This window comes from Battus philenor, unplaced genomic scaffold, assembly GCF_028537555.1.
Source record: "Battus philenor isolate CCGP_79_NKW_IND1 unplaced genomic scaffold, ilBatPhil1.0.hap1 SCAF_13, whole genome shotgun sequence".
Classification (NCBI taxonomy): Eukaryota; Metazoa; Arthropoda; class Insecta; order Lepidoptera; family Papilionidae; genus Battus; species Battus philenor.
The window spans coordinates 14140251-14167653 of record NW_027181675.1 but is presented as its reverse complement, the minus strand read 5'-3'; the positions used below and the strand labels follow the sequence as shown (position 1 = coordinate 14167653).

The window sequence follows — 27403 nt, the reverse complement described above, 5'->3', positions numbered from 1 at the left end:
ATTACTAAAATAATATTTACTTGATTTTCTTTTATAAAGTAAATTACAACGTAATTATTTTCAAAAGGGACAAAGGGGGGTGAAAAATAAAACATCAATATTGTAATGGTTTTAATATAATTTATACTAATGTCAAATTGAAATATTATTCTAAACTTATAGTCTATAATTCAACTAAAAAAATACATAGCATATTATAGGCAGTCTAGAACGATTACTCCTATGCATCTCTACATAAGACAACTTGGAAAATTATTAATTCTGACTGTTGTATTTTGTATCTGTTGGCACAATGTCTATTTCACCTTCATTTTAGTTTCTTTATGAGGGAAGTCCGTGCAAGCCTAGGATTAGTTGTACACACGCATTTTTTTAAATCAATTGTTAATTTGCCGTGTTTTCGAGCCTGTTAACATACCCGGCCGTACCCTTTACATATCGGGTTTTTTTTCTTTTTTTTTAAATTTTCTATATAAATAGTACGTAAATATCATCTTTTATCGCAAAAATTCAAAAGGTTGCAGTTAAGTTAAAGTGACGTTACTAAGAAATAACATTTGAAAAGTCCTACAGAAATCTTATCAAGTAGTAAGTTCAATATTAAACTCTATATCTATAAATTTAAAGCCTAAATTGGTCTAAAATAAATCTAGCATAGGACCTATAATAATGCAGCTAGCAACACCGTTTGTTATAAATGACCTCGATCGGGTCATTGCCACAATATCACGCGATAGTCCTTGTCCACGCTGTCGACGTAGAAGCCGTTCATGTACTGGCTGTTGAGGATTTCGGTCAGCTGTGAAAAAAAATCAACTGTCATCAACATTCCATTTTCAAATTGAATTTTCGAATATTTCACGTCTTTATGAATGGAATTAATAGTTTATTATTTTATATTTTACGGAAAGTAAATTACATTTGAACTTTAATATTCTTTATATATATATATATATTATTTTGACTCTTCCTGAGTTGTGTTTTGTTTGAAACATGTTACATACTAAGTAGTTACTACTAGTTAAAAAAATAACCTTTTAAGTTTTTTATTTAAATTAAGTTATGTAAATAAATTGTAATGGATTTCCGATTACAATTTTCAAAATTTTTTTTAAATAGATAATTATTTGATTATATTCTTGATTTTTGGCAACACTCTTATTAAGTGTTGCCAAAAACGAAGGTTTCAGACAATACAAAACTGAGCGAGAATTACACCAAATAACTCCCACGTCTCCTTTCTCTCTGTTACTTCTATACTGCAATCAACCAAGGCATGGAACAACCTCCCAGCGTCAATGTTTCCAGCCAACTACAATCTGGAAGTCTTCGAGTCAAGAGTGTACAGGTTTCTACATCAGGCAGACAAAGGTCAAAATGCTTTAATTATGAACAAATATAAAAAAAATCCACACATTGCATACTAAACAAGATCCGCAAGAACATTATCAGTTATAATAGGATATAATTATGTACAATTATATATTAAAACTTACTGTACCCTGCGAGTTACTACGCCATCAACTAAAATATATTAGAAGTAAAAACAAATCCTTTCAATTCAAATGAAAGTGAACTGTCACGGCAATGTATGAAATTCTATTGAAATTACAATGAGCGCCATCTGTCCTAAAATTTGTCAATCACAAACATTAATTTATATATGTATGTACACTGTTTGTATTGTATATATTTTGTAATATTGTCGTAAAAAAGCTTGTGATTTTTATTGTATTAATAACAAGTGTGTATTTACATGCTGTGGTGGCTCAGAGGTAAGTGCTGAAACTTGCGATCGTTTGTCGCAGATTCGATTCCAGGGATACAATCTTATATATCATTTTCATTTAGTACACCAATTATATGGGATTGCCACTACCATAAACAAGTTTTGCAGAGTGGTAGCTGCGTCCTCTGCATACCATAATACCACAGTGCAATCGCCAACACATCTGTCACGCGTGGCGATTGTGTTATATCTCCCTATATATATATATATATATATATATATATATATATATATATATATATATATATATATATATATATCTTTGGAGAAGAAAGCTTTTACCATGGATGTCTATCAGCTGAAATTCATGCATTAAGGACAAATAAAAATACAATGAAATTATGAAACATTTAATTAAAATAGTGTTTTTTCATTAAAATTAATATTTATATTCTTAAAACTAAACCATGCATACAGACAGTCAAAAGTTTGAATTTATATGTAAGATCTGATACATACACTTCCATACAAATTCACACATATATATTGACCGGGTCATGTTGCTACAATTGCGAATGCTTGGGAACTACTATTTTAATGCTACTAGGATGTATGATTTTTTAATAAAATGTATAAGAAAAATAGACATTGATTCGAGCCAAAGACAGGAGTAACTTTTAAAAATTAGTCGGATGGTGAATTTATAGAAAGAACTTATAAGAAATCCATGCATAAGAGACAGTTGACTATTGATACGCGAATGTTGAAAGTAAATATGAAACTTAGAAAACCTAGATAAAATATCTCAGATTAAATCTTTATATAGGATGTTCCAAAAATCAGGTTTGATACTTAAACTCAAGATAATATATTAAATAAACCCATGTCAACTATGTAATTCTAAGACCAACAATTATGAAATGTTCCCGAACTAGTTTATACAGGGTTTCGCATAATTCAATGTCAAGGCAAAATCTTAAGATACCTAACCCTGGTAAATATTTGAAATAAATTTTACTAATTACTATTTTATAATATTTTACCAGGTACCTTGTAAATTTAACCTTTAGTTAATTCAATTCATTCAAACAAAAGGCATATTACTCTATTTTAGAGCATTTCCACAATGAAAATATCTGTATCGTACCTGGCGATAAATATTGCACATCGACCTTTGGAAAGAGACGATCGACTTCGTAGAGCGTTATCTCTGTCGCACGAAATACAGGGACCTAAATAGTGTGGGACAGAGATAATGCTCTACTAAGCCTAAATTAGCCGATTGTCTCTTTCCAAAGGTCGATGTTCAATATTTATCAACAGGTACTATAAATGCATTGTTCTCATTTCAAAGTAAAATTTTTTTTTCGTTAATACAATCATCGAAACAAAATTACAAACTCTAAAGAGTTTCTTGTTATTCATTCTCAATAGATGGCGTTACGAACTATCATAAACTTAATTTTAAGCTAAAGGATTATAGATAATCATAATGATCTTGTACAATAAAGCCTATTATGACTTTAACTTCGTTTTTTAAAAAGTGGGCTCTAGTAATAAATATGGGATGCGAGAAAAATAAAATAAAAAAAAATAAGTTTGTAGTCACAGTTACAATAAATAGGTCTTTTATTTATATTCTGTGGTTTGCCACTGCCTGCTTTTTCACCTTAATGTAGACTTAACGTTGATTTATGGGACAACTTGTGTATTATAATTGTTTCAATAATATTTATAAAACCATTGAAAGCTAGCGCAGATTTACGTCATAAATTATAATAAATATACAATTCTTACGATTTATCAAATAACAATTAAAATCGTTTGGGTTTTTTTTTGAAAAAATGTCGAACCAAAATACAAGGTCGAATTGACTATTTCGCTTGAAAATAAAATTTTGTATAAGTGTCAAATACATGCACAACTGGATTTCGCAACATCACTGCTCGTCAACTTTACATATAATACAATAAAATTCAAGCTTATATACAGAAATTTAATTTTAAAACCTCAGTAATTTCTAATTAAAAATTAAATAAAAATCCAATGCTTTATGCTAATAAATTTCAATTTAATTCATTAGTTCTCAAAGTGGTTCAGTTTGACCCCCTATGGTCCAAGAGCCTCAACGTGGTCTGTTTTGGTATGACAAAAATGTCACAATTCGTAAATGAGGGTACTCGAAGATTTTTCAACCTTCGTTACTATTAAAATGTTGATTTGACTTCAGATGTCAATATAGACAGATAATATGTCTGTCTGTTAGAATGGTTTCCTCATAAATACGAATGCCAAGGATAAAACGGTAATAAGTCAATTACATATCTTTACTAGTAATTATGGAAATATAGTTGAATTATAAAAGTATTTGAAAAATGACTGCAAAACACTGGCAACACACATCTATTTACAACTACCTTCACATTTAAAATTAAATAATTTTCTCGACATTGGTCACATTGATTTATTTTTTCTGATACCTGTCATGTCCGATTTAAAAATAAATTTAGCACGCCTATTTATTAAAAAAAAAAAAAAAAAAAACTTCCAGCCAAACATTTCAACGTTCATTCTCTTTAACACGTTGCCAAACTTTGTTATCGTAATTATGTAACAGGCGTCATGAAACTGTCTGATGCATCATGAATGTGGGCTTCGGCAGGATCAGCCAGTGCCTCCTCCTCATGCCAGGTGTCAGGGGCTGGGGAAGACATACTATATTTAACTCCAACCCAGGACATATACAGGATGATTTGTTACATGTGTAAAAGCTTGTAAAAGGTGATTGGTATAAATGATAGTTCGTTTACTGATAATTAATACATGGGAATACTAAACCAAAAATCAAATAATAAGTGTCGTAGTGATTTTAATATATTAAGAAAAAGCATTAAAATTCGTATTAATACATATTAAATTTAATTATTGTTTACTGTCTGTCCTTGAAGACTTTTACTACCAGGCGCTATAGGCCTGGTAGTAGATGTCTAAGTTTTATAAGTTTTTTTTGCATCTCCCAAAGACTGGGATAATTATGGTACGCAGAGGACGCTGTTGCATATCTTCTGGAACCTTCTGGGTAGTGGCAATCCAAATACTTAATCCAAAGGTTGTATCCCGGATATAGAACCAGTGACCTACGATAGCACTTGAGCATTTCATGGAGTAGATCTTTGCGCAAGAGCTTCCATGAGATCTCAACTTGTAACTCCTTATGCGTCAAGTTTAAACTTTGTATATATCGGGTTGCTAACTTATTATAAGTAGGTACTCTAATATACATTGTATATATTTTTATTTTGCAGACGCAGTTTATATTAAAAACATTCGATAACCTCGTGTAATAAATACTGATCCCGCGACCGGAGAGCGTATACGCAGGTTATCGACAGCGCCTTTTACATACGTGCTCTCATATCTTACAATCAAAGTCACGAATAGTGTTGGCATGTTAATAAGCAATGTCTTATACTAGATCATTTTAGGTTTAACCATTATCGGATGACAATTTCGTTTTTATTGTTATTGAACAATCAAATGAATTGACAAAATGACAGGCATTTTCCAGAGTTCAGTGTTGGCATCTTCACCAGTGATAGTTTGGTCAGGGAGGGGAAAAGTAAAAACCACTTGGTTTAGAAAGATATTGTGAAAGACCTGCCTCGTACCTGGTTTTGAAAAATATTGTGATAGACCTTCCTGGCACTTGGTTTTGAAAGGTATAGTATAAGACCTGCCTCGCACCTGGTTTTGAAAGGTATAGTATAAGACCTGCCTCGCACCTGGTTTTGAAAGGTATAGTGTAAGACCTTCCTCGCACCTGGTTTTGAAAGGTATAGTGTAAGACCCGCCTCGCACCTGGTTTTGAAAGGTATTGTGAAAGACCTGCCTCGCACCTGGTTTTGAAAGGTATTGTGAAAGACCTGCCTCGTACCTGGTTTTGAAAAATATTGTGATAGACCTTCCTGGCACTTGGTTTTGAAAGGTATAGTATAAGACCTGCCTCGCACCTGGTTTTGAAAGGTATAGTATAAGACCTGCCTCGCACCTGGTTTTGAAAGGTATAGTGTAAGACCTTCCTCGCACCTGGTTTTGAAAGGTATAGTGTAAGACCCGCCTCGCACCTGGTTTTGAAAGGTATTGTGAAAGACCTGCCTCGCACCTGGTTTTGAAAGGTATTGTGAAAGACCTGCCTCGCACCAGGTTTTGAAAGGTATTGTGAAAGACCTGCCTCGCACTTGGTTTTGAAAGGTATCGTGAAAGACCTGCCTCGCACTTGGTTTTGAAAGGTATTGTGAAAGACCTGCCTCGCACTTGGTTTTGAAAGGTATTGTGAAAGACCTGCCTCGCACTTGGTTTTGAAAGGTATTGTGAAAGACCTGCCTCGCACTTGGTTTTGAAAGGTATTGTGAAAGACCTGCCTCGCATCAGGTTGTGAAAGGTATTGTGAAAGACCTCTTTCGAGGGCTGTCGTAGGATTCCGTTAGGACTCCTGCACATGGGACTAAAACTGACAAAAATAAAAAACAAAAATGAAATTGAACATTGTGCGAGCAGACATCGATTTATGGTCAAACGTTTAAAGAAATCTGCCAAAAACAGAGGCCGACATTTTGTATAAATTTTGACATGAATTAATCTTAATAAAGTCAATATGCTAAACTAATATAACTTTGAAATATTATGACATAAATTAGTTTGTAAATATTGTTTAAGATATTAGTAGAGCAGTTCACGTTGTAAGTAATGTATAGAGTTGTGCAGTACATAATTTATGTAAATGGATTCTGTGTATGAATTGGGATTATACTATGTCATACCTAAGACGTAAAACCAGATTATTTGGTATGACGGCAGAATGGTCTTAAAAAAAACAATAAACTCACCACAGTCGGTACTTTCTTCATTTTCTGCTTGACAGCTGGTTCGTTTTCATTCTCTTCGGAAACGCAACCTGAAATTGTTTACATTGAAGCTTTATCAGTCCAGAACAATTTGCCAAGAGGGATAATTTGATTACCAAGGGAGTTGATTACCAAGGGGGTAATTTGATTGCCAAGGGAGTTGATTACCAAGGGGGTAATTTGATTGCCAAGGGAGTTGATTACCAAGGGGGTAATTTGATTGCCAAGAGAGTAATTTGATTGCCAGGGGGGGTAATATGATTGTTAAAAGGGGCAATTTAATATTTACGGGGGGTATTTGATTGTTAAGAGGGGCAATTTAATATTTAAGGGGGGGATTTGATTGGTAATGGAAGCAATTTGTTTGCTAATGGAGGCTATTTCATTGCTAATGGAGACAATTTCATTGCTGAGATTGCCAAGGAGGGCAATTCGAAAGTTGACTCGACACGAATTCAATCCTTTCGCATTAACATAAAAATTAAATACAGCACTGGTGGTGTACCTAAATAAATAGATTTGATGATTTGTCAACAAAAAAAACCTCACGAGGAAATCATAATCCAAAACAAGTATGTTATCTAACTGTCCAGCATAAAGCTTCCTGTATCAGAATTAAAACCGGAGATGAATTTGTTTATAAACACTGTGAAATATTAACATCAAATTTAGCCCGATTTGAGATAACCTTATTTTCGTTCCATTTATTCAACACGAGACCGCGATCAAAACACGTGAATGCGTTATCACGTTACTAGGGGGAAGGATAAATATTCTAACGCAGTGATTCCCAAAGTGGTCTATATCGACCCCTAGGGGTCTATGACAACCTGCAAGGGGTCTACGTCAGCCAAAAAAAATTGGGGGTCCATGAAATGAAAAAGGGGGTCCACGATGGTCCACGTGGATCTCAACACATACACTGATAGTACCTATTTACTATCTTATAATATCAAAACATTTACATTATTTATAAAAGTAACCACGAAGTAAAAAAATTATTATATATGTTTATAAAATTGTGTAAGTTGTAGGATGTTGGTATTCGCTTTGTGGTCGCAATACATTATCAAAACATAACATGTGTTTTTACTTAAAGTTTTTAACACTAAACTTCACTACAGTTAGAAATTTACGAGAAATCAATATCAGGTAAGTAGGAGGTCTATCCAACACGGAAAAACATAGCAAGGGGTCTACGACACAAAAAAGTTTGGGGAACTCTGTTCTAACGTGACAAGTTTGTCTATTAAGACATTCCATGGCATGCGGGGCATATACGACCCCCGCTGCACTTTCCGTTAAGGCCATTTGCAGTTCTCATTGAATAACAAAGGATTCTTAAACAAATGAATTGTAGGCTCGAATATATATAACTTCACATCACGCATGCGTACGTAATGCATATTAAAATTTGTAACTTTATACTGCTAGCTTTGCAGTATTGAAAAAATGTAAAGCATGCCTCTTTACCGACTTTTTTAAATTTTTAAAGCATGGGTCGTATAAGCCTATGGTCTGAATGGAAAATCTTCAAAAACTATCCGGCACAGAACGTGTTAAGGAAATTTTATCCCCCCACGAAAAAAGTCTCAAAATCGGTATAGTTGAACCATTAGAAAAATAAAATTTAGAATATCTTTTTTCATGTAGACATTTACACGCACTTATGAATTCGTTAATTATTTTTAAATTATAAGTAGTAAGCTAACATCGATTTAAAAGTTGATATGTAAATAGCCGGCCAGAAAAAAACAACAGTTGCTATTTATTTAATATAAATTAAAGATCTGAGATGTGAAACTTTATTACAACACACACACACATATATATATATATATATATATATAAAAGTATAAATTTATATATATATGTGTGTGTGTATATATATATATATATATATATATAAATATATATACTAATTACTAATAATAACAGATAAATATCTATAATTAATATGTCATTAAATATTGCCTGCAATAAAACTAATTGATTACATATATTTTACTTCCCTTTAATCACGTTCTAGGCTATCTTTTGTTATTGTTTCATAACTAATATAAGTTTATTAGGCGGACCGGAAAGTAATGTCGTTTCTATCGACATATTTTACAGATAAACCGATAGCATTTTACCACTGTGGCATTGAATATTTGTATACTAGATGGCAAAAGGTTGTCGATAACGAAGGTAAATATATTGTTGATTAGAAATAAATATATAAATAAATATATATATATATATATATATATATATATATATATATTAGTAAATTTCAACAGGATTAGTGTTACCAATGAATGGGACTAGATAGTTGGTACCTTCAGTGGGCAGAGTGAGCCAGAAGTGGGACTTGAGCGTGTGCCATAGTCCGGGCGGAAGGCGCAGCTTGGAGTCGTTCCTGACCGTGGTCGCGAGGATCTTGGCCGCGTCCACCAGCAGCGAGGCGCGCCACGACGACGCGTAGATCAGCCGCAGCGAGGACTGCGCGGCGGTGGAACACAGCATCGGGTACAGCGAGCCATGCCTCCGAAGGTTGTAGAACGCTATACCTGTCACCAGCACAGATGCAACGAATGAGACAAAAGTAATTAACCCTTTCGTTACTAGCGTCGGAGTTATACGGCATCCACCTTGTTATGTGTAGATCCGTGTTTTAAGATTTATTACAGCCAAATAAATTACTAAGAATTATCCTAACTTCTATTTTTAATTAATATACCAGTAAAATATTTATATATATAACACAAATGATAAAATTCGAACATCAGCTTATATCCGCCACACAATGTTCCCAGTTCAGTAGCGTCAATTCGGCGGAACGGACTGCCGTAAGGAAAGGGTTAAAAATCGACGTGAGAACTAGTAGTGTGTGTGTGCGTGTGAGTTTGCGTGTATCTGTTTGTGTTTGCATGTATCTGCATGTGTGTGCGTGCGTGTTGCATTTTTACAACATATATCATCATCATCATCTCAACCAAAGAGCGTCTAGCCTGCATCCAGAGTCTGGCGAATGAAACTCCTACGCCGCGCGTGCCGGTACGTCGTCTCCACTCCAGTACCATCAGGTCCCTGCAGCCATGTGTTCCACGTGTCATGTGGCCCGCGTACTTGCCACTTTAAGATACCAATCCTTGAAGCCTCCAAAGTTTGTATTGTAAGTAAAAGTAAGAGAAGTTACGGGTCGCATTGTCGTGTGTGACATTATATTTGTGTGTGTTACTCTGTGTTTGGCACTAATCGGTGTAACATATCTCCTGAAGATGCCCCGTGGAGGTGTGAAAAAAGTGTTGAGTGATTTAACGGTGGTAGTTGTGTGATTCGCATTGTTTGCCGTATGCGCAATTATCAGCGGGCTGGCGGGCGGTGCACTTTGTTGCACGACTACCACCGCATGTGCGGAAGTGGCTAAATATTGGTCCTTTTCTCACTTAGGACGGACTTCCGCAAGGTAACGCCTGATTCCATTAAATATTATATATTTAATTGGGTGTGTTCTGCGATATGACCTGCCCGCTCTACCAGTTAACAGTTTAGACGGTGCAGAGATAAACTAATGCAGGTAAATAAATAAAATTAAAATCAAATGGAGAAAGAAAATAATCACTAAGGTCTCCTTACATAACACCTCACATAAATATATTACAGGCTACTATTTACTATAATTATATATAAATAAACCATTACACATACATATTTTAATAAAATTACTAATAAAATCGAATTATCGCGAAGATTCCATCAGGTTGTGAAGCAACAGCTTCCGAACCTTCGCTTTTAATGCGCAAGGATTCCTGATCATCCTATAGAGGGCGTTATGGAGAAGAATACATTGTATTAATAAAGTGTATAAAGTCGGTACTATGTTATTCCTTTACCCGAAAAAGAAGGGCCCATCCTCTCTCCGCAAGTTATATATCATCTGTCTTTATTTATATATTACTATTTTAAGTTTATATTATCTGTATTCAAGTTTGTTATCTGTACAGAATGACCAGCTGCTATGATAGCAGGCTAAAGCCACCGGGGACGAATAAAGGGCGCGCTACTAGTGCAGTACCTTCAATACAATATTGATTGAGAGAAAAAATATATATACCAATGGCATTGTAAAAATTAAAGAAAAAGAAAACAGGTTATTTTGGCCAAGAAGGTATCTACAGCTTTAAATAACTAAAGACGCAATAAATTTAAATTTAACACAAAAAATAAATGTTTGAACAGTGATATATATTTAAAAGTTGCTATTGCAATGTCGTTTCAGATCACAGACGCCATCTAAAACCCATAGGCCTCCGCCAATGATATTTTTTATGGCTATCGTTATTAGGGATCTCTGTTTATTTATTTACTTTATTGGAGATAAATAGTAACAAAAGGCAGTAAGAAAGTACAAATTTAGAAATTTAGAAATATAAAATTAATTACAATTGTTACCTTATAACTATCTCACTAAGAACATTTAATGATTTAAAGTCAAACAATGACAAAACAAATAAAAACATTACTAAACAGGGATCAAAGATCCAGCGCATTCTGCAGATTACACCGCAATAATTACAAGTCACAGCAAGCCGTCACGTTCCAATGAGGTTTAAACTGTATTGTGTGTATTCAATAATTTCGAATGAAATTGTCTTTTAAAAGATACGAAACACGAGAATATATCAATATCACTAATATATGAATTGTGGAGGTCACACATTCTGTATAAGGGTGCAGGGTCCGATGTTTGTTTTAGCAGTTGATAAAAAGAAGAAGAGATCTAGAACGCGTTCTTGCTGCAGGAATTCGAAAGTTTACCTCGGACAACAGTTCCGAACAGTTAACATGGCCAGCTCAAATAATTTTAAGTGTAGTGGCGTCCATTAGAGAACGTCGATCCTTCAATGATAACATTCGGTATCTGTTTAAAAAAATCCTCTCAGGACCTCTGTTTCCATCCCTATCTGATTTGGGACAGGGTTGTTTTTTATCTTCACTAATTTTTCAGTCTTTTTATGACTACGTTTCGTTTTGCGATTTTTCGAAGTTGCGTCGCTGCTTAATTAGTACTAGTTTTCATTGTGCGTCGTTAGATTTTCGAGGTTGCGTTGTTTTGAGTTCGAGTCTTTAATATTTTTTTTTCTAAAAGATGACAGCACTTCTGTTTCTAATTGCGCCATGACATTAAAACTCGGGGATTCCCTTTCTAACTAAAAATCAACGCAATTTGTGTAGTTCTATTTTCACTTTGTTTTGCTCATTTTAGAGTTCAGTTTCAATTTCGATGTGTTGTGCTTTTTTTAAAAGAGAATTAAAAATTTATATAAATGTTTACGTGTTGTTTCTGGTTACAAAAAAGGTTAATTTTATTCCAATTTATTTATTGGCAGAGTTATATTATTTTTTTTATTGAATGTTTACTTTGTTCAATTTTCTTTTTAAAAAGTAGTGTTTTCGTAATCCTGGAACCTATCTTCGATCTTTACATGGTTTGCTATGGAAAATCTTAATTCACTCTGCGGGGCGTTTCAATTTGCGTCGTGTTTTTTTTTTTTGGAACGTAACCACGAAGCAAAGTGAGGTATTGGTGTATCAAGGTAAAGTACAAACAAGTATAAAAATATACGCAAAGCTTTTTTTCAAATATAAATATTCAAAGATTGTTTGGTCTAAAATTAGATTTCAAAATGTACAATGATTTTAAGTGTATCATTTTTAGAGATATAACCAATATTGATTTTCAGTCTTATTTTAAAGAACGCAAGGTGAGGTATTGGTGTACATCATATATACGTGATTCTATAAACAGTATAAGGTTTTATTAGTTAAAATCAACCGAGGAAGACAGTAAAGATTATTATAAGAGGGAGAAAATCACAAAGGCAATCAAGTAAATGTTAACATAGACAGTAAATATGTGTGTACGACATCGGGTCATCACACAAATCATTTGAATTAATAATTAATAATTTTTACGATAACCGCTAACACTGAAAGGTCATCTTTAGTTGTTAACAACAGACATAGTTTATTTAAACCCACATGGTTGAGGCAATTCTTCAGAATAAGACTGAAAATCAATATTGGTTATATCTCTAAAAATGATACACTTAAAATCATTGTACATTTTGAAATCTAATGTTAAACCAAACAACCTTTGAATATTTACAATTGATAAAACGCTTTACGTATATTTTTCTACTTGTTTGTACTTTACCTTGTTTACACCAATACCTCACTTTGCGCCGTGGTTACGTTCCACAAATACACGACGCAATTTGAAACGCCGCAAAGTGAATTTAGATTTTCTGTAGCAAACACGGTTCCAGAGTCACGAAATTAATACTTTTTAAAAAGAAAATTTAACAAAGTAGACATTTAAAAAACAAAAATAATATAACTCTGCCAATAAATAAACTGGAATAATATTTACCTTTTTTGTAACCAGAAATAACACGTAAGAATTTATATAAATTTTTAATTCTCTTTTCAAAAAAGCACAACACAACGAAATTGAAACTGAACTCTAAAATTAGCAAAACCAAGTGAAAATAAAACTATTCAAATTGCGTTGATTTTTAGTTAGAAAGGAAATCCCCGAGATTTGATGGCATACCGCAATTAGAAACAAAAGTGTTGGCATCTTTTAGAAAAAAAAAATATTAAAAACTCGAACCCAAAACAACGCAACCTCGAAAATCTAACGACGCACAGTGAAAACTAGTAATAAAAAAGCAGCGACGCAACTTCAAAAAAAGGCAAAACGAAACGACGCAAATGCCCATCTCCGTCATTTTCAGCCAAATTATTTTGGAAAAAATTGATAAGGTATATTGGAATTCGTAGATAGCAAATATTTAAAAACCCAATAAAAATAGTAGTTCGCATTTGGCGATGGGTTTTTTGGTATCCAACAGAAGAAATATAAGGCGGTGATATATGGAGAAGACACGTAGAAGAATCATTCTTCTTGATAGCGCCAATATTCCCAACATGGCGGTAGTCTATACATATTTAAATTTACCTTATATACAATACTCGGCGATAAATATCGCACATCGACCTTTGGAAAGAGACAATCGGCTAATTTCGGCTTCGTAGAGCGTTATCTCTGTCGCACGTAATACGACTGACAAAACGTCACATGACAAAAGGAACATGGAAATAAATCGTTCTGAATATTGGCATACGGAATATTAGTAGTGACAACATAAAATAAATAAATCCGTCCGTTTGTTTTGTGTTCTTCTCAGGTTGCGTTTAGAACCCTTGTAATTTCTGAAAAGTCTTTATAGGGAAGGTCAAATTGATTCTAGCTTTTATCGAATTAAGCTCTACTGTCATTCCATGACTCGCACAAGAACATTTTAAATGACCCCATGTGAATAATACTAATAAATGTTGAAGGTAGACCAATATTTGTCTTAATGAGGGTAGAACTAAAAACGCACTGTCTGGCACGGAATTGTCGCTTTAACTATCCGAGCGTTCGTAATTCTCAAGATTGTAAAATTTGAATTTAGAATAACAGAGGTAGTGACATTCTTCATCTGTGAAGGTTACATTACCTTGTGGCTGCCGATTGATGTAGAACTCCAGGGTTCCCTCCCACATGTCAAGGCGCACGCCTATGATGCTCCCGCGACAGAAGCCCGAAGACTCCTTCATCTCGGTACCGTTGTGCCTCACGGAGCCCTTGTAGGACAGCCCGTAGGACTCCATGTCCTGACCCAGGAGCGACGTGAACCGGTACTGTGACTCCGGAACGTTCACTTTGTTAGTACCGACGCCGACCATCTGCGCAAAAATGATCAAATGCATCACTGCTCACTGTCGAAAAGTGATCATTGTTACATGCAAAAATCTGAACATAGCATTGATGGATGTATATCTGTTGATACAAAAAATAATATCTTGACAGACTTTCGTAAAAACAAAAAAGTTTCAGAGAGTTATCACTTTATTTTTTATTTATTTACCGTCTTAATATTAGACGATCACTAAATAAAATAGGTTTTGTGCAAGGCTTTAGTGTAAATTTTCATTGACATTTGATTAACGTCAAATATTTCTCAGGAAGATACAAATATTTTAATGTAGTCTCTAATTCAGTATTTTCTAACGTTTTTTGTGCCATGCATTTCTAAAAATTTTTGACCCCCTATTTAACATACATACATAATTTTTATATTAAAGCGAAAGGATTAAACTCGAGGCAAGGAAACTTTTGAATTGGCCTTTTGGCAATAAAATTTCCCACCTGTGGGGGAATGTCTTCGCGTTTACCTCACTGCTGCTATTCCACAGTGCTTTAGTTTATAGAAAACGACTGTCGTTTTTACTGTATTTTTTCCTATCTGTCGATTTTGTTTCTTCCAAAGTAGTTGATTTGAGCGCCAATGGTGCTCAACAAGACACTTGACAATTATTTTTTTATCAACATAGATATAACGCGGACAGACGAGACTTACGATAATATAAATAAATTATATTGTATGTAAAACCAAGTGATATTGTAATAATCCTGTATAGAAATAAAATAATAAAAATGTAATAGAGTAATGAGTAACGTATGAAAGGCGTAACAGAGCGAAAAGGAAAGACAGAAGAATTGTGGCAAGAATGAAAAGAACGAAAGATCATACGATGTATGAAAGACGATAATGAAAATAAAAAAATATGTGAAAAAATTAAATAATGTTGAATAGTCCCTGTCCCACACAAGATAGGGGGTACGAGAGGCTCCCAATAGCGGTGGCCATTAAAAAAAATTACACACGATTAGGTTTTTATCTCCTTTATCGTATCAAAATTGAATCCCCGCATTGTTTTCTGAGTTTGCTGACTATCCAGAAGACGCACGGAGTCAAATCAAGAGAACGCGGTGGTTGAGGAACGATAGCAGTCGAATTTGTACCAACTAATATATAATTGAGTAAAACTTATAAAACGCTGTCGTGCCTCGCAGCTAGGAGAAGAAAGATCTGTATCAAACAGCGGCAACCCTCTCCCAACTGACTGCGTTTAGTAAAAAAAACACTAGCTATTTAATGGAATCAGGCGTTACCTCGCGGAAGTCCATCCTAAGTAAGAAAAGGACCAATATTAAGCCACTTCCGCACATGCAGTGGTAGTCGTGCAATGAAATGCACCGCCCGCCAGCCCGCTGATAAATGCGTATGCGGCAAACAACGCGAATCACACAACCGCCACAACCAAATTACTCAACACGTGTTTCACCCCTCCACGGGGCATCTTCAGGAGTTATGTTACACCGATTAGTGCCACTAATCACACAGAGACACAGAGAGACTCTTACTTAAAAACACTAGCGATACAAATTAGAAATAATAAAAAAAGCTATCGAATTTTTAAAATCATTTGAAATTTAAAAAAAAATTACAGCGCTTTACCCAACGGGAAAAACTCAAGTGACTCCATTAAATATTTTCATTAGTATTTCTTTTCTTTTACAAATTGTCTTACGTGACTTATGGCAATGAACTGTTGCATATATATTACAGTTAATTGCGCATAAGACGAGTTACGAGATATATGTTCTAGAAATAAATAATTACAATACTTATATAACACTATATTTATATCATAATTTCAATTATCGCATTAAACGGTGATTCGAACGAAGGCTGCGAGTTCAGAGCTCTTTCTCTCTCTCTCTCTCTATCATTTTTTATGGCATCTGTTTTTGGGGACCACTCGTTCCTTTGTAATTATTGATTGACTTTCCACTAAGTTTTTCAGTATAGTTTTATTTTTTTCTTCTTTCGTATATCACATCTGACGATTCTCTTTCATTCTCATAGCCTTCAATACTTCACTACGTTTTTCTTTTTCATATCTTATACAATTCTCATTTATTTTTTATTTTATTTATTAGCCTGACCTTAACGTTTATTTATTTTTATTACATCCTTTATTAAAAATTATACATATTTCAAGAGCAAATTAATGGAAAATGCTTATTATTCAATAAAGGAGATACATTATTTAGTATAAATAAAAGAAGGTTGTTAACAGGTTTCGTGCCGCGGCAATTTTTGAAGATTTTCCATACAGGCCACAGGCCACACTTTAAAAATTAAAAAAAATAGTCGTTTGAGACGTATGCTTTACACTTTTTTAATACTGCACAGCCATAATTAGAGGGAAAATTTTATAAATTTTAATATGCATTACGTACGCATGCGTACCGAGCCGTACCGAGCCTACAATTCATTTGTTTAAGAATCATTTGTTATTCAATGAGAACTGCAAATGGCCTGAACGGAAAGTGCAGCGGGGGTTGTATGTGCCCCCCCCCCCCACATGGCATGGAATGTATTAACGACCTGAGAGACCTCTGTCCACCTTGCTGGACCTTGGATATTAAAGACCTGATTTAAGCCAGACGCCATCAAAGACCCTGGAACCTATCTGAAGAAAATATATTTATGTGTCGCTCTACCAAATCCAATGATGCCGAAAGGTTGTTCATCAAAAGTAATTGTATTTACGCAAGTAATGTAAGCGCGCAACAAAAAAATATTAAACTCGCGACTTTGACCCGAGTATCGATAGCGAATAATACATACAAATACACAAGATACACGTTGTTATTGCATGCGTGCAACGATTTAAAACATTAAAAACATCGTGCCAAACTCTCACACTTTCGCATAAAATTGTACTATATTTTTCTTCATTTAATCATGTACAATCATTTTTAGTGACCAACACAGATTTATCTCAATTTGATTGAAATTACAATCAAACACACTAGATCGGCACTGCGAAAGGAATTCTCTGTATCAGTGCCAGTTTTGTGTCTTATGTCTCCTGGTACACCTCTTTCTCGTACTCATATTGAAGACGCAATAAAAAAAATTATAAAAGATAAATAAAAACCAATAGTTCGCCAAGGAAATTAGAACGCCCAAGCGCAGTGCAAACAAGTTAGCATGTTACTTCGCGCGATGCCGGTGCCGTACTGGCTCATAAAAATCAATCTGTAGTATTTTCGCGCCGGCGCGTAACCGGCTTCACACCGTACACTCGACTCTCGCGCCGGTACGAGAGAGTAAATTGTTAAAGTAAGATTGTAATGTTTCTCTGCATTACCTTATCACCTATGATCAGATGAACACCCATCATCATATATATATTAACAAAATTTAAGCAAATTTAATAGCGTATATCAAAAATATATTTAGTGCCCTAACGTTGGATTGTATTAAATATAAAACCATAATGAAAATATAAATAAACGTGTACAGTACGCGGCGATAAATATTGCACATCGACCTTTGAAAAGAGACAATCGGCTAATTTCGACTTTGTAGATCACTATCTCTGTCCTACACTACCTATGTGACTGTCAGTCATTGTATTTCGTGCGATAGAGACAGGCAAGGCAAATTCGGTCTAGCGTTGTCAGTTCAGCCAGGTACAGGGCCTTCCCTAACGGCCCAAACAACAGCTGTTCAACAATAGAGCTCTTATAAAGCCCACTTCCCTGTTCCAAACTAGATAGGGGAGGCCATTAAAAAAAAGCCCACGTTAGGTACCCTCAAAAACACCCTACCTCCTAAAATTCTATTTTTAAAATATTTTATTTAAATATTGAAACACTTATCACAATAATATCTCTGCATATTATGTGACCTTGTGCATTTGTTCCACTGACCTTAATTAGATACTTTTTTGATAACCGGTAAAAGAATTTATAATCTGTGTTCTTTTTTATTATAATCATTAATTTGCGGAAACTATAGATAACATAACTTGTTTAAATTATTAACATAACAATGTCCACACAGTTTGCTAAAATTACATAAACGATTTTCATCTCAAACACATTTCAGTTTTCAAATTTCGACTTCGTAGAGCTCTATCTCTGTCCCACACCACTTATGTGACGTTTTGTCAGTCGTTCGAAGTTCGAAATTAGCCGACTGTCTCTATCCAAAGGTCGATGTGCAAAATTTATCGCTAGGTACTGTACACACATATTTCACTGTGATCACATTATACTGGGTGATTAGTAAAAGTTGAAAAATTTTGAAGTTTTAATACCATTTCAAATGAGTATAAAGGTTTAAACTGTAAAAACTTTAAGAATTCCAGTATAAACTTCACATTAGACAAGCACTTTAATTGAAGTAATTATATGATACATGCCTAATGACTTGTAAGGTAAATAAATTCATGGTTTTACTTCCCATTTTCTACCTTACAAAGAACAAAATAAAAATTAAGGCACTTTGAGTGTTATATAAAATAATGTAAATGTTTACATTACAGAATTAACATGATTATTTATGTTTCACACTTCATATCAAATATCTAAGTACCAGTTTTAGATCAAATCAGATTCAAAGAGTCATTTACTCACAATATCAGTTCCATATGTCTCTGACAGCATTTTTACTTCCCAATAGTAGTGACAATTGATTTGCATGGGTGCATCTCCTCTTACAGCTGCAGTACCGGAGCTGTAGAACGGGTGAAACGTCACCTGCTTCTGGTCTTCGCTTATCACAACTTGACTTATTAAATTTAGTGTTGAACTTTGCCATCTCCATTCCATCACTAAAACATTAAAAATATATCAGTAACAAAGCAAGAGATACAAATTTTTTTAGAACAGGGTAGAGCAACCTTTTTAATAAAGTGGCTAATTTAAAAATAGTTAAGCAGGTCACAATTAAAGTAAATGTTATTGAACAAATTATAACTATATAACTTTATTTATAATATACTTTAAATAATAAAATATAAAATTAAAAGAAATGAGGATTTTCACTAAAAAAACACACACATAACAAGTGAGTATTGATAAGCAAGCCACACAAAGTAACACTTGACAAATTACAAAACCATATTTATATAAAACATTAGAATAATAAAATGTTGAAAAAGTAAAGATATAAAGAAAAGAGAAAAGAAAAAATTAAAGTAAAATAGAAATTCAATACAATAAAATAGAACATTTAGCATATTGCATGTTTGAACAAGTTTCAGACAATTGAGTAATTTATCATAAACTAATTGTATTGGTAAAGTATGTATTACTATTTCATTTTAATTAATTTTATAACAATATATTGATGGGAGAAAGTCATTAAAATAAACTTGATTTTAGGAATGCGTGATGGGCCCCCCTGCTTTGGATTTGATATATACATTGATAGATACATATATGCACAACATTCTGATAATAATAACAAACCAATAAATACTCAATTAAAAAATAATTATTACATGCTAACTTATTGTTTATCTGAGTTTTATATTTTAACAATAATTAACCTTAATATATCACCACAACTGGAAAAAATGGCAATTACTGTAATCATTTTTATTTAGTTTTTAAATATACACAATCTATGAGTTCCAATACATCTTGTCAATTTTTTTCATAATTTTCTGGCTAAAAATGGCAAGGATAGGGGAAGTTATCCTTGTTTCCTGTAAATAAACAAAATCAAACACAAACAAGAATAGATACAATTAGCAAACTATACAAAGTTATCTTTGTATAGTTTGCTAATTGTATCAATTTTTTAAATTTAACCAATATTTAGTTTATCATCTCTCCTAAAAAGTTGCATATTCAGACTTATCAATTTATTGTGGGGGCGGAGATATGTTTATTACAATGTACTATTTAAAATAAAAATATTTGTTTATATGAGCATAGACTTTATTTGCAACCCGCTTAAATTTAAGCATTGTGTTTTGGTCGAGTTAGCTTTTACATTTGACACATCTAACCAAAATACATTCTCAGGGTTAATTAAGACTAAATACTAAAAATATTTAGTATTTAGTCTTATATAACCATTATTACAACCTAGTTTTAAAATTTTAATGGCCTTATAAAGGTTACAGAAAAAGATCAAGCATAATATTTAAAAAAAAACTTTTAAAAATAGGTAACCTTTAATTGCGTAAAAACCTCTTTTGTATGCTTTGTTTTGATACATTTTGTATGAACATTTTACTAAGCTTTTGTTACAGAAATTAAAGACATGATGACTTATAAATATATAATAAATAAAAAAAAGCTAAAGGCATTTTAAGGCTTCAGTTATGTTTGCAATTGAGATCATCATACTATTGTTATGTTCCAAACTATACAAGTTATTGTTTAGACCAATGGTAGAGTAAGACATTATTATAAAGAAATATTCAAATATAAATCATTGTCTATTACGAAATACGCTATTATTTTCTATATGATGGCTGATAATATAGTAATAACAAAGAATTTGCGAGAAAGGGTTCTGAAAATTATCTAGTCGTAAGCGAAGTAATATCAACTTACTGTCAATTTCTTCACCACAAGAACAACCGTTTAGTTCTTGCCATTCTACAGGTTCCTTTTGAGACCAGCAGAGGCAGTAGGGCCTAGGATCCGACTCGGATTCAGCCACTTTGCCTACTTTACGCTTCATAACCATCATTTTGATACCCACAGCCGTTGCACAATTTTCACTTCCAAACTTTGAAAATGGATTTTGACGAAAAATTATTTTTCAAAGTCAATGTAACATTTCTTAATCCAAGACCAAAAAAACTATATTAATACATAGCAACAACTAACAGCTGTTAAAACAAACACTTCACTGAACACGGTTTAACACAGAAAACTGTTTTTATATTTTGTTTGAGTAACCGTTCTAAAACATACAAAAAGAGTCGAATAAAATTATTAATATTTAAATCATTTTAATTTAAGAATGGTATTTAAAAATTAAAATTACTTATATTACTACAATGAAATTATAACACGAGAAACTCCGTTTCAAAATTTTTAATTATGTTTTTGTATATGCATCATTGTTAATATTTCTGAACGGTATAGGTGCTAGAAAGTTCCCGAAATTCGTTACGATCACATAAAGGCGCGATTTTTAAATTGTATCATGAAAGAAAACTGCGCATACAGATAGTTAAATAAGAGATTATAACATTTCCTTGCACAAACTAAATAATACATATAATCATTTCCTAGCCGTGGTGAAGTTATAGATTAAAGTCTAATTTAATGAGTAGAGATAGAATAACTTGTCTAGTATTTTTTATTTAAAGTACATAGTTACTTTTTTCCATCTGAAATGCTAACATTAACACTTTAATCCTAATATTAATATTTTTATTACTAAGAATATAATTATTAAAATCTTTTCATTTCAATAACCACGTCTGGGCTAAATTTTAGAAAATTATTACTTATTAATTTTTGCTAGTAATTTCACTAAGTATCGACTCGACAAGAAATTATTATTGTTGCTCTATATTACTTTTACAAAAGTATGAATTAATTTAAATATTTATTGCAAGTGTAATAAATATTAACATGTGCATAAATTTTACATCTGCTATTTTTATTGATTTCCTTCAACTAATTGCTGAAAGTTGGCATCTCTGATTGTTTTGCTTTGGCGCACCCCGCCCACTAATGGTTGTCATTTTTGTTTCGATTTAAAATAATATACAGTTTAATTATAAATAAAAATGTAATTCTGTGTATTATTACGAAATGAATATGTCTAAAGTGCATTTATATAAAATTTAATAAACGATATATACCGAGTAAGAACTTTTCGCAAACTAATATAGTAAAAGATATTTAATGCAGTATTATATATTTTAAATAAAGCATTGTAAATATTTCAAGCTATTGTAATTAATCTATGTGCAAAGATTTTACGTGCAAAAATGAATATAAAGGATTTTGTATCGTGAGTTTTTACATAGATATTTGTGAATTTAAATATGGGTGCTTTAAATTATCTCATTTGAAGTGGAGTGGTTGAGCACCGATGCATTTCTGGATAGATAAACGTAGCCAGTGCGCCTACAGCGGTCGCCATCGTGTGCCATCTTCACTGTCCACCGGTTTGTTACCATTTATTGTAAAAGCCTATAAGTGTATGAATGTTGCTGCTTTGAAATTCCTGTAGAATTTATCACTGATTATCGTGAGGACCTTTCAATTACATTTGTTTGCATATTTATATAGAATTATTCTTAAAATGAATTAAACACCAAAATAGAATAAGAAACATTCACAGCAGGTACCTTTACTAAGGCAATTCTTCAAACATTAATGTTAGGAAACTTCCTAACTTTCATGGCTATTTATTACCATTTATTGAAAATTACTCAGAATGTTTATACTGCCAGTAACAGAAAGTAAGTGATTATAAACCTTACACTGAGACCCATTGGTTGGTCTATGACATAGTCATATAGCTGCTTTCCTATATTTTACCAACATTTATAAAATTCAAAACTTGTATTAAAATTAAATTGACAGAAAAGGCATATTATTCATTAAACAAATATTAACCCTTAATAGCCTGATTTACAAAAGTGATTTTTTTAATATTACTGTGTTTGCTTGTGGGTCTAGAAGAAGTGAAAAATAGATTTTTTTTTTAAAATTTGGTTGGAAACAATATTATACAACAGTAAAATTCGTACAGGCAACCTATGAAAAAACTAATAGTAATGTGAACATTTGGTTAAAAAGATTGGTATCAAAATTGAAACTCTATGCTATTAAGGGTTAAACGACAAGAATCTTTGGTGATAATGTTGCTTGATTATTTTGTTTTCGTTTAGGATATATCTCTCAGAAAGTGTTTTTACATAAATTTGTATTGTTAAACATTTTTAAAAGCTTGTGAAGTTTCTTGCCTCTTCTTCACAACTGAAACACCTTGCAAAGCAGAGTCAAAGATAAAATAAAATTAAAGAGAATAAAATTTGATAATCAATAGGAGTCCTCCTAAAAGTTCAAATGTTAAAATGAATTTTATATTTTCATAGATGTATGTATATATATTTACATATGTTTTATATTTTATTTATATACCATTATCATTAGTAGGTGTCATTTGCATTTTTGTATAAATCAGAATTATTTTTAACTTATTTTTTCTTTGGACTTTGGTTGAAAATATTTTCTGAGGTCCATCATTATTTATTGTATAAAAAGTATAATCTGCAGTATGTGTAACTCTATAAGTAATATATCTTACTTAAAATAATATGTTTACCAAAAAAAATTCTCAGTTTTAGTGTTGAACTTTGATGTAATATATGAATAAATGATTGATCAATAATATCATTAGTTAATAATGTGTGTGTGTCATTTGTAAGGTTTTGATGTGTGTGGGTATCAGGCGTGGGGCGCGCCCGTGGCCGCAAGGGCATGGCGGCGCCCGTGCATCGCTTCGCGGCAGTTGACTGCGCTCCACGGCGTCCGCACCGCCCCACCAGGCACTACGCGTCAGTATTTTCTTGTCATAATATCATCACCAGTTTAGCTGTAAGACATCCGCTTCTAGACATAGGCATCCACAAGAGATTTTTAATAGGACTTGTTAAACGTGTACTGCATCTTTCAGTGACCATGTGGCTTTTCCACTGCGATTTCAACTGGACAATCACTAGGCTATACTAATTATTTTCATTAGCCTATGGATCATCTCATTCCTGTTTTTGTCTCATAGAGAAATCCCAAGAATAGTCTTACCCATGACTTGTTGAGCTAATGTGAGCTTCTAAATGAGGCTAGGAATGAGAGAGACTTAATTATCCATTTAGGTCCCCCTTTCTCTCATTTTATTCCTTAATTACTTAGGGGTTTAACTTTTATATATATATATTATTTCTAAAGCATACTAGCAACACTGTCTAACATGTGTGTAACATACACATTCAAAAACTTATATATAGATATGTTTTTATATCAGGTATTACAGTAGATAATTTATGGATATTAATATTAACATCTTAAAAGCGATCGCTAAAGGTTTTAAAATAGAACAGCCCTAAAAGGCCATAACTTCACTCAAGTATATATAATATAATAATTACATGTTAAAATTGTAAATTTTCCAGACCCCCACCAATACCAGCAGTTCACACAACTCGGAGGCAAAATGAGGAGCCAAGCCTTTATGTGGAAATCCCACCAGAACCACCCCAACCTACCATCGCGAGCCTGGCAGCGGCAAGAAGCGTCACTCCGGACACCCTACTTCGTACTGCAGCCCTAGGACTCCACAACTCCCCAATGATGGCCCCTCATCTTAAGTTTGGAATGCTAGTGTCCTTTGCTCTTGCAACAGTCTTCCTGGCAGGAGCTAAATATTACTTTGACAGACAGGTAAATTTGAAGTTATTATTATTTAATAATTATGTTTTACGACATATATTATATATATTAACATAATAAATACAAAAAATATAAATAAATGTAATTATGCCTACGCCTAATCCAGCGCAGAACAGATGCCACCTCGGGCCTTAAGATTCTGGAGACCAAAGACTAGTAAGTACTGTGAAAGAAAGCCATCTAAAAGGTTAACAGATGATCATGTCGAGGTTGACGGAAGACTGGATGGAGGCCAATTCTAATTAGTCCTGTTGGAAATCTACATGTAGGTCTCTATGTTCAGGAGTAAATGTCCTGTGGTTGATAATGATAAAAACTTTACATGCTCGTACATTAAACAGAGTGTTTATAGGTAAGAAAGCACATTTTTCAGTATTAATCTTTGAAGCTTTTGTTAATTTATTTTTACACCATAACTAATCACTCTGTGTAAATAAATAAAAAGTACTCTAAGATCTTTGCACGTAATAAATAAAGATGTCTTCTACCTTGGACAGACAGCTAGCTGGTCCTATTAGTAATCAATGGTGGAGGCCTGTGTCCAAAACTGGAAGTTTATCTAAAATAATGATGATTGTCTGTAGGTGGTGCGTGCGGGGGTGTCCAGTGAGGCGGGCGTGGTGTGTGCGGCGGTGGCCTGTATGTGTGGGCTAGGATGTGCGTTGTCGCTGTGCCGAGCTCGGACTCCGCCCGCACCTGCGCCCCCTGAACGCGTCAGTTCGACTGCACAGCGCCATGCCCAGGTATACACTTTTACCCATATACCTTACTCACCCATATTACTAACTGATAAAGATGCAGGTATTCTAAATTTAGTTAATTAACTTACATATAAATTTTGCTTTTTCTCATCTTGTCTCTTCGGGCTGATAATCACTTAAGTGAGACTACACTCAATTTGCAGTGAGGTTAGCCTTTTTTAAGCCATTTCAACTCCTCGAGAAATATCAGCAGACCCTAGATATCACCGGCGATCTCGAGAAAGCACCACGGTGATCCTAAATAGGTGACCATTTAGTGTTCTTCCCCCATACACCTAAGTAGTAGCTGTGAGTATGTGAATACTGTTCGTAACACCAAAAGTAAACATATAATTGTAAAAAAGACCATAACCAATTAAGACCCCTGCCACCAGGCGCATTCGAGGTTGCGACAACCGGAGCAAAGTATAGGAGAACTCTTTTGCTTATCGGTACTCCCCATGGCTCGTCTATTGCTCGCTATGTTGTCTCCTATTACACTCCAACGACTGCTGGAGACTCTTTGGTCTAGGTCTTCTGCAGTATAGTTGCCTCTGCAGTCGTATGGCCTTTTTTCCACTGTAGTATTACAAGGTTGAAGGCAATTGAAGCAGCGAAGGCCCTTTAACCACATTTGTTGAGTGCATGTGAAGTCTTCTGTTTCAATACATCTTGCACAGAAATTTCTCATGTTCTTGTAAATTTAAGAATCAGTGTGGGGTATATTGTTTAACAAGTAAACCAACATATTCTTTGGTTGCTCCGGAAAGTCAACATATCTACGTACATATTGTCTTGACTTGTGTCAACTGGTCTGGGTCCATTTATAATAATAAATGATTAATTTATAAAACACAAATAAATAATGGAATTTATTAAAAATAACCTTGTGTCTTCTATTTCATCTATTTTTTATGTCCTGTTAATGTACAATAAAAATTAAATAAAGAATTAAAATATACAATAATTAATTTAAACTCTAGATAAAATGTAAATAATTTTATTGTTTAAAATTTTTAGTTCTTTTATTCCTGAACATGACTAATTTGGTAATTGTCTAAATGTTTATCCTGTGTCTCCTTAGATAACTATTCTTGTGTTAATAGAACTAATAATGAATATATGAACAGATAGCGGAGGTAGCGGAGGAGTTGCCAGCTCTGCTGCCGACGTCGGAGCGGTCCGAGCGACGAGCGGAGCGGTTAGCGGAACGAGAAGTAGAGCGGATGGCGGAACGAACCGCTGGTCGCAACGCGGACCGGCCGGGGGAAAGGGGGAGTGGGGAAGCCCCGCCGCCATACCACATCGCAGTGCTGCTGCCCGGGCGAGCGGCCGCGCCACCTCCGGCTTACAGTGCGCTCAGCTAGCCCGACGAATTTATCATCTAGCTCATCTAGCCCGATGAGTTCATAATCTAGCTCAGCTTGTCTGATGAGTATGAACTCAATCTCAACTCAAAAGTCGTTGATGAGTATGAGACATTGCTGAGCTAGCCTGATGACTTCATAATATAGCTCAGACAAGCCGATGATTTTATTATCTGGATCGTCTAGATTCTTAAGTACATAATCTATCTTAGTCAGGTTGATGAATTCATAATTTAGCCGAGCCTGGGTAGTGAGTTCAAAATATAGCTCAGGTATTCCGATCAGTTTCATAGCTAAGAAAATGCAATGAGTTCATCACCTGGCTCGGCTGGTCTCTCAAACTCATTAGCTAGTCTAATGAGATAATTTTACTTAGCTAGTCAAATGAGTGCAATATTTAATAATGCTAGCCTAATTGGTTCTTTGAATAACTTGATACGTTTGTCAAGTTAAAACCAAAGATCGTTCTTATATTCATAGTGAAG

The 27403-nt window shown here is 33.7% G+C and overlaps 2 protein-coding genes across 3 annotated transcripts; one reads left to right on the top strand and one right to left on the bottom strand.

Moving 5' to 3' along the window:
• Window positions 1–254: 254 nt before the first annotated feature.
• Window positions 255–21240, bottom strand: LOC137933278 (SPRY domain-containing SOCS box protein 3-like). 2 transcript variants are annotated; one of them, XM_068777159.1, is made up of 6 exons: window positions 20945–21240; window positions 19010–19206; window positions 14187–14415; window positions 8955–9185; window positions 6616–6683; window positions 255–799 (listed from the first exon to the last, which is right to left on the bottom strand). In XM_068777159.1, the coding sequence occupies exons 1-6, from the start codon at window positions 21081–21083 to the stop codon at window positions 713–715; spliced, it is 951 nt and encodes a 316-aa protein (XP_068633260.1). In that variant the 5' UTR covers window positions 21084–21240; the 3' UTR covers window positions 255–712. The 2 variants fall into 2 exon arrangements, with proteins under 2 accessions (XP_068633260.1, XP_068633261.1); XM_068777160.1 differs by lacking the exon at window positions 255–799 and adding an exon at window positions 3404–4430 and having other exon boundaries at window positions 20945–21239.
• Window positions 21241–22121: 881 nt separating this feature from the next.
• On the top strand, window positions 22122–27150 carry LOC137933546 (uncharacterized). The gene is made up of 5 exons (XM_068777506.1): window positions 22122–22521; window positions 23814–23919; window positions 24535–24802; window positions 25396–25554; window positions 26682–27150. The coding sequence occupies exons 1-5, from the start codon at window positions 22446–22448 to the stop codon at window positions 26916–26918; spliced, it is 846 nt and encodes a 281-aa protein (XP_068633607.1). The 5' UTR covers window positions 22122–22445; the 3' UTR covers window positions 26919–27150.
• The last annotated feature ends 253 nt before the right edge of the window (window positions 27151–27403 follow it).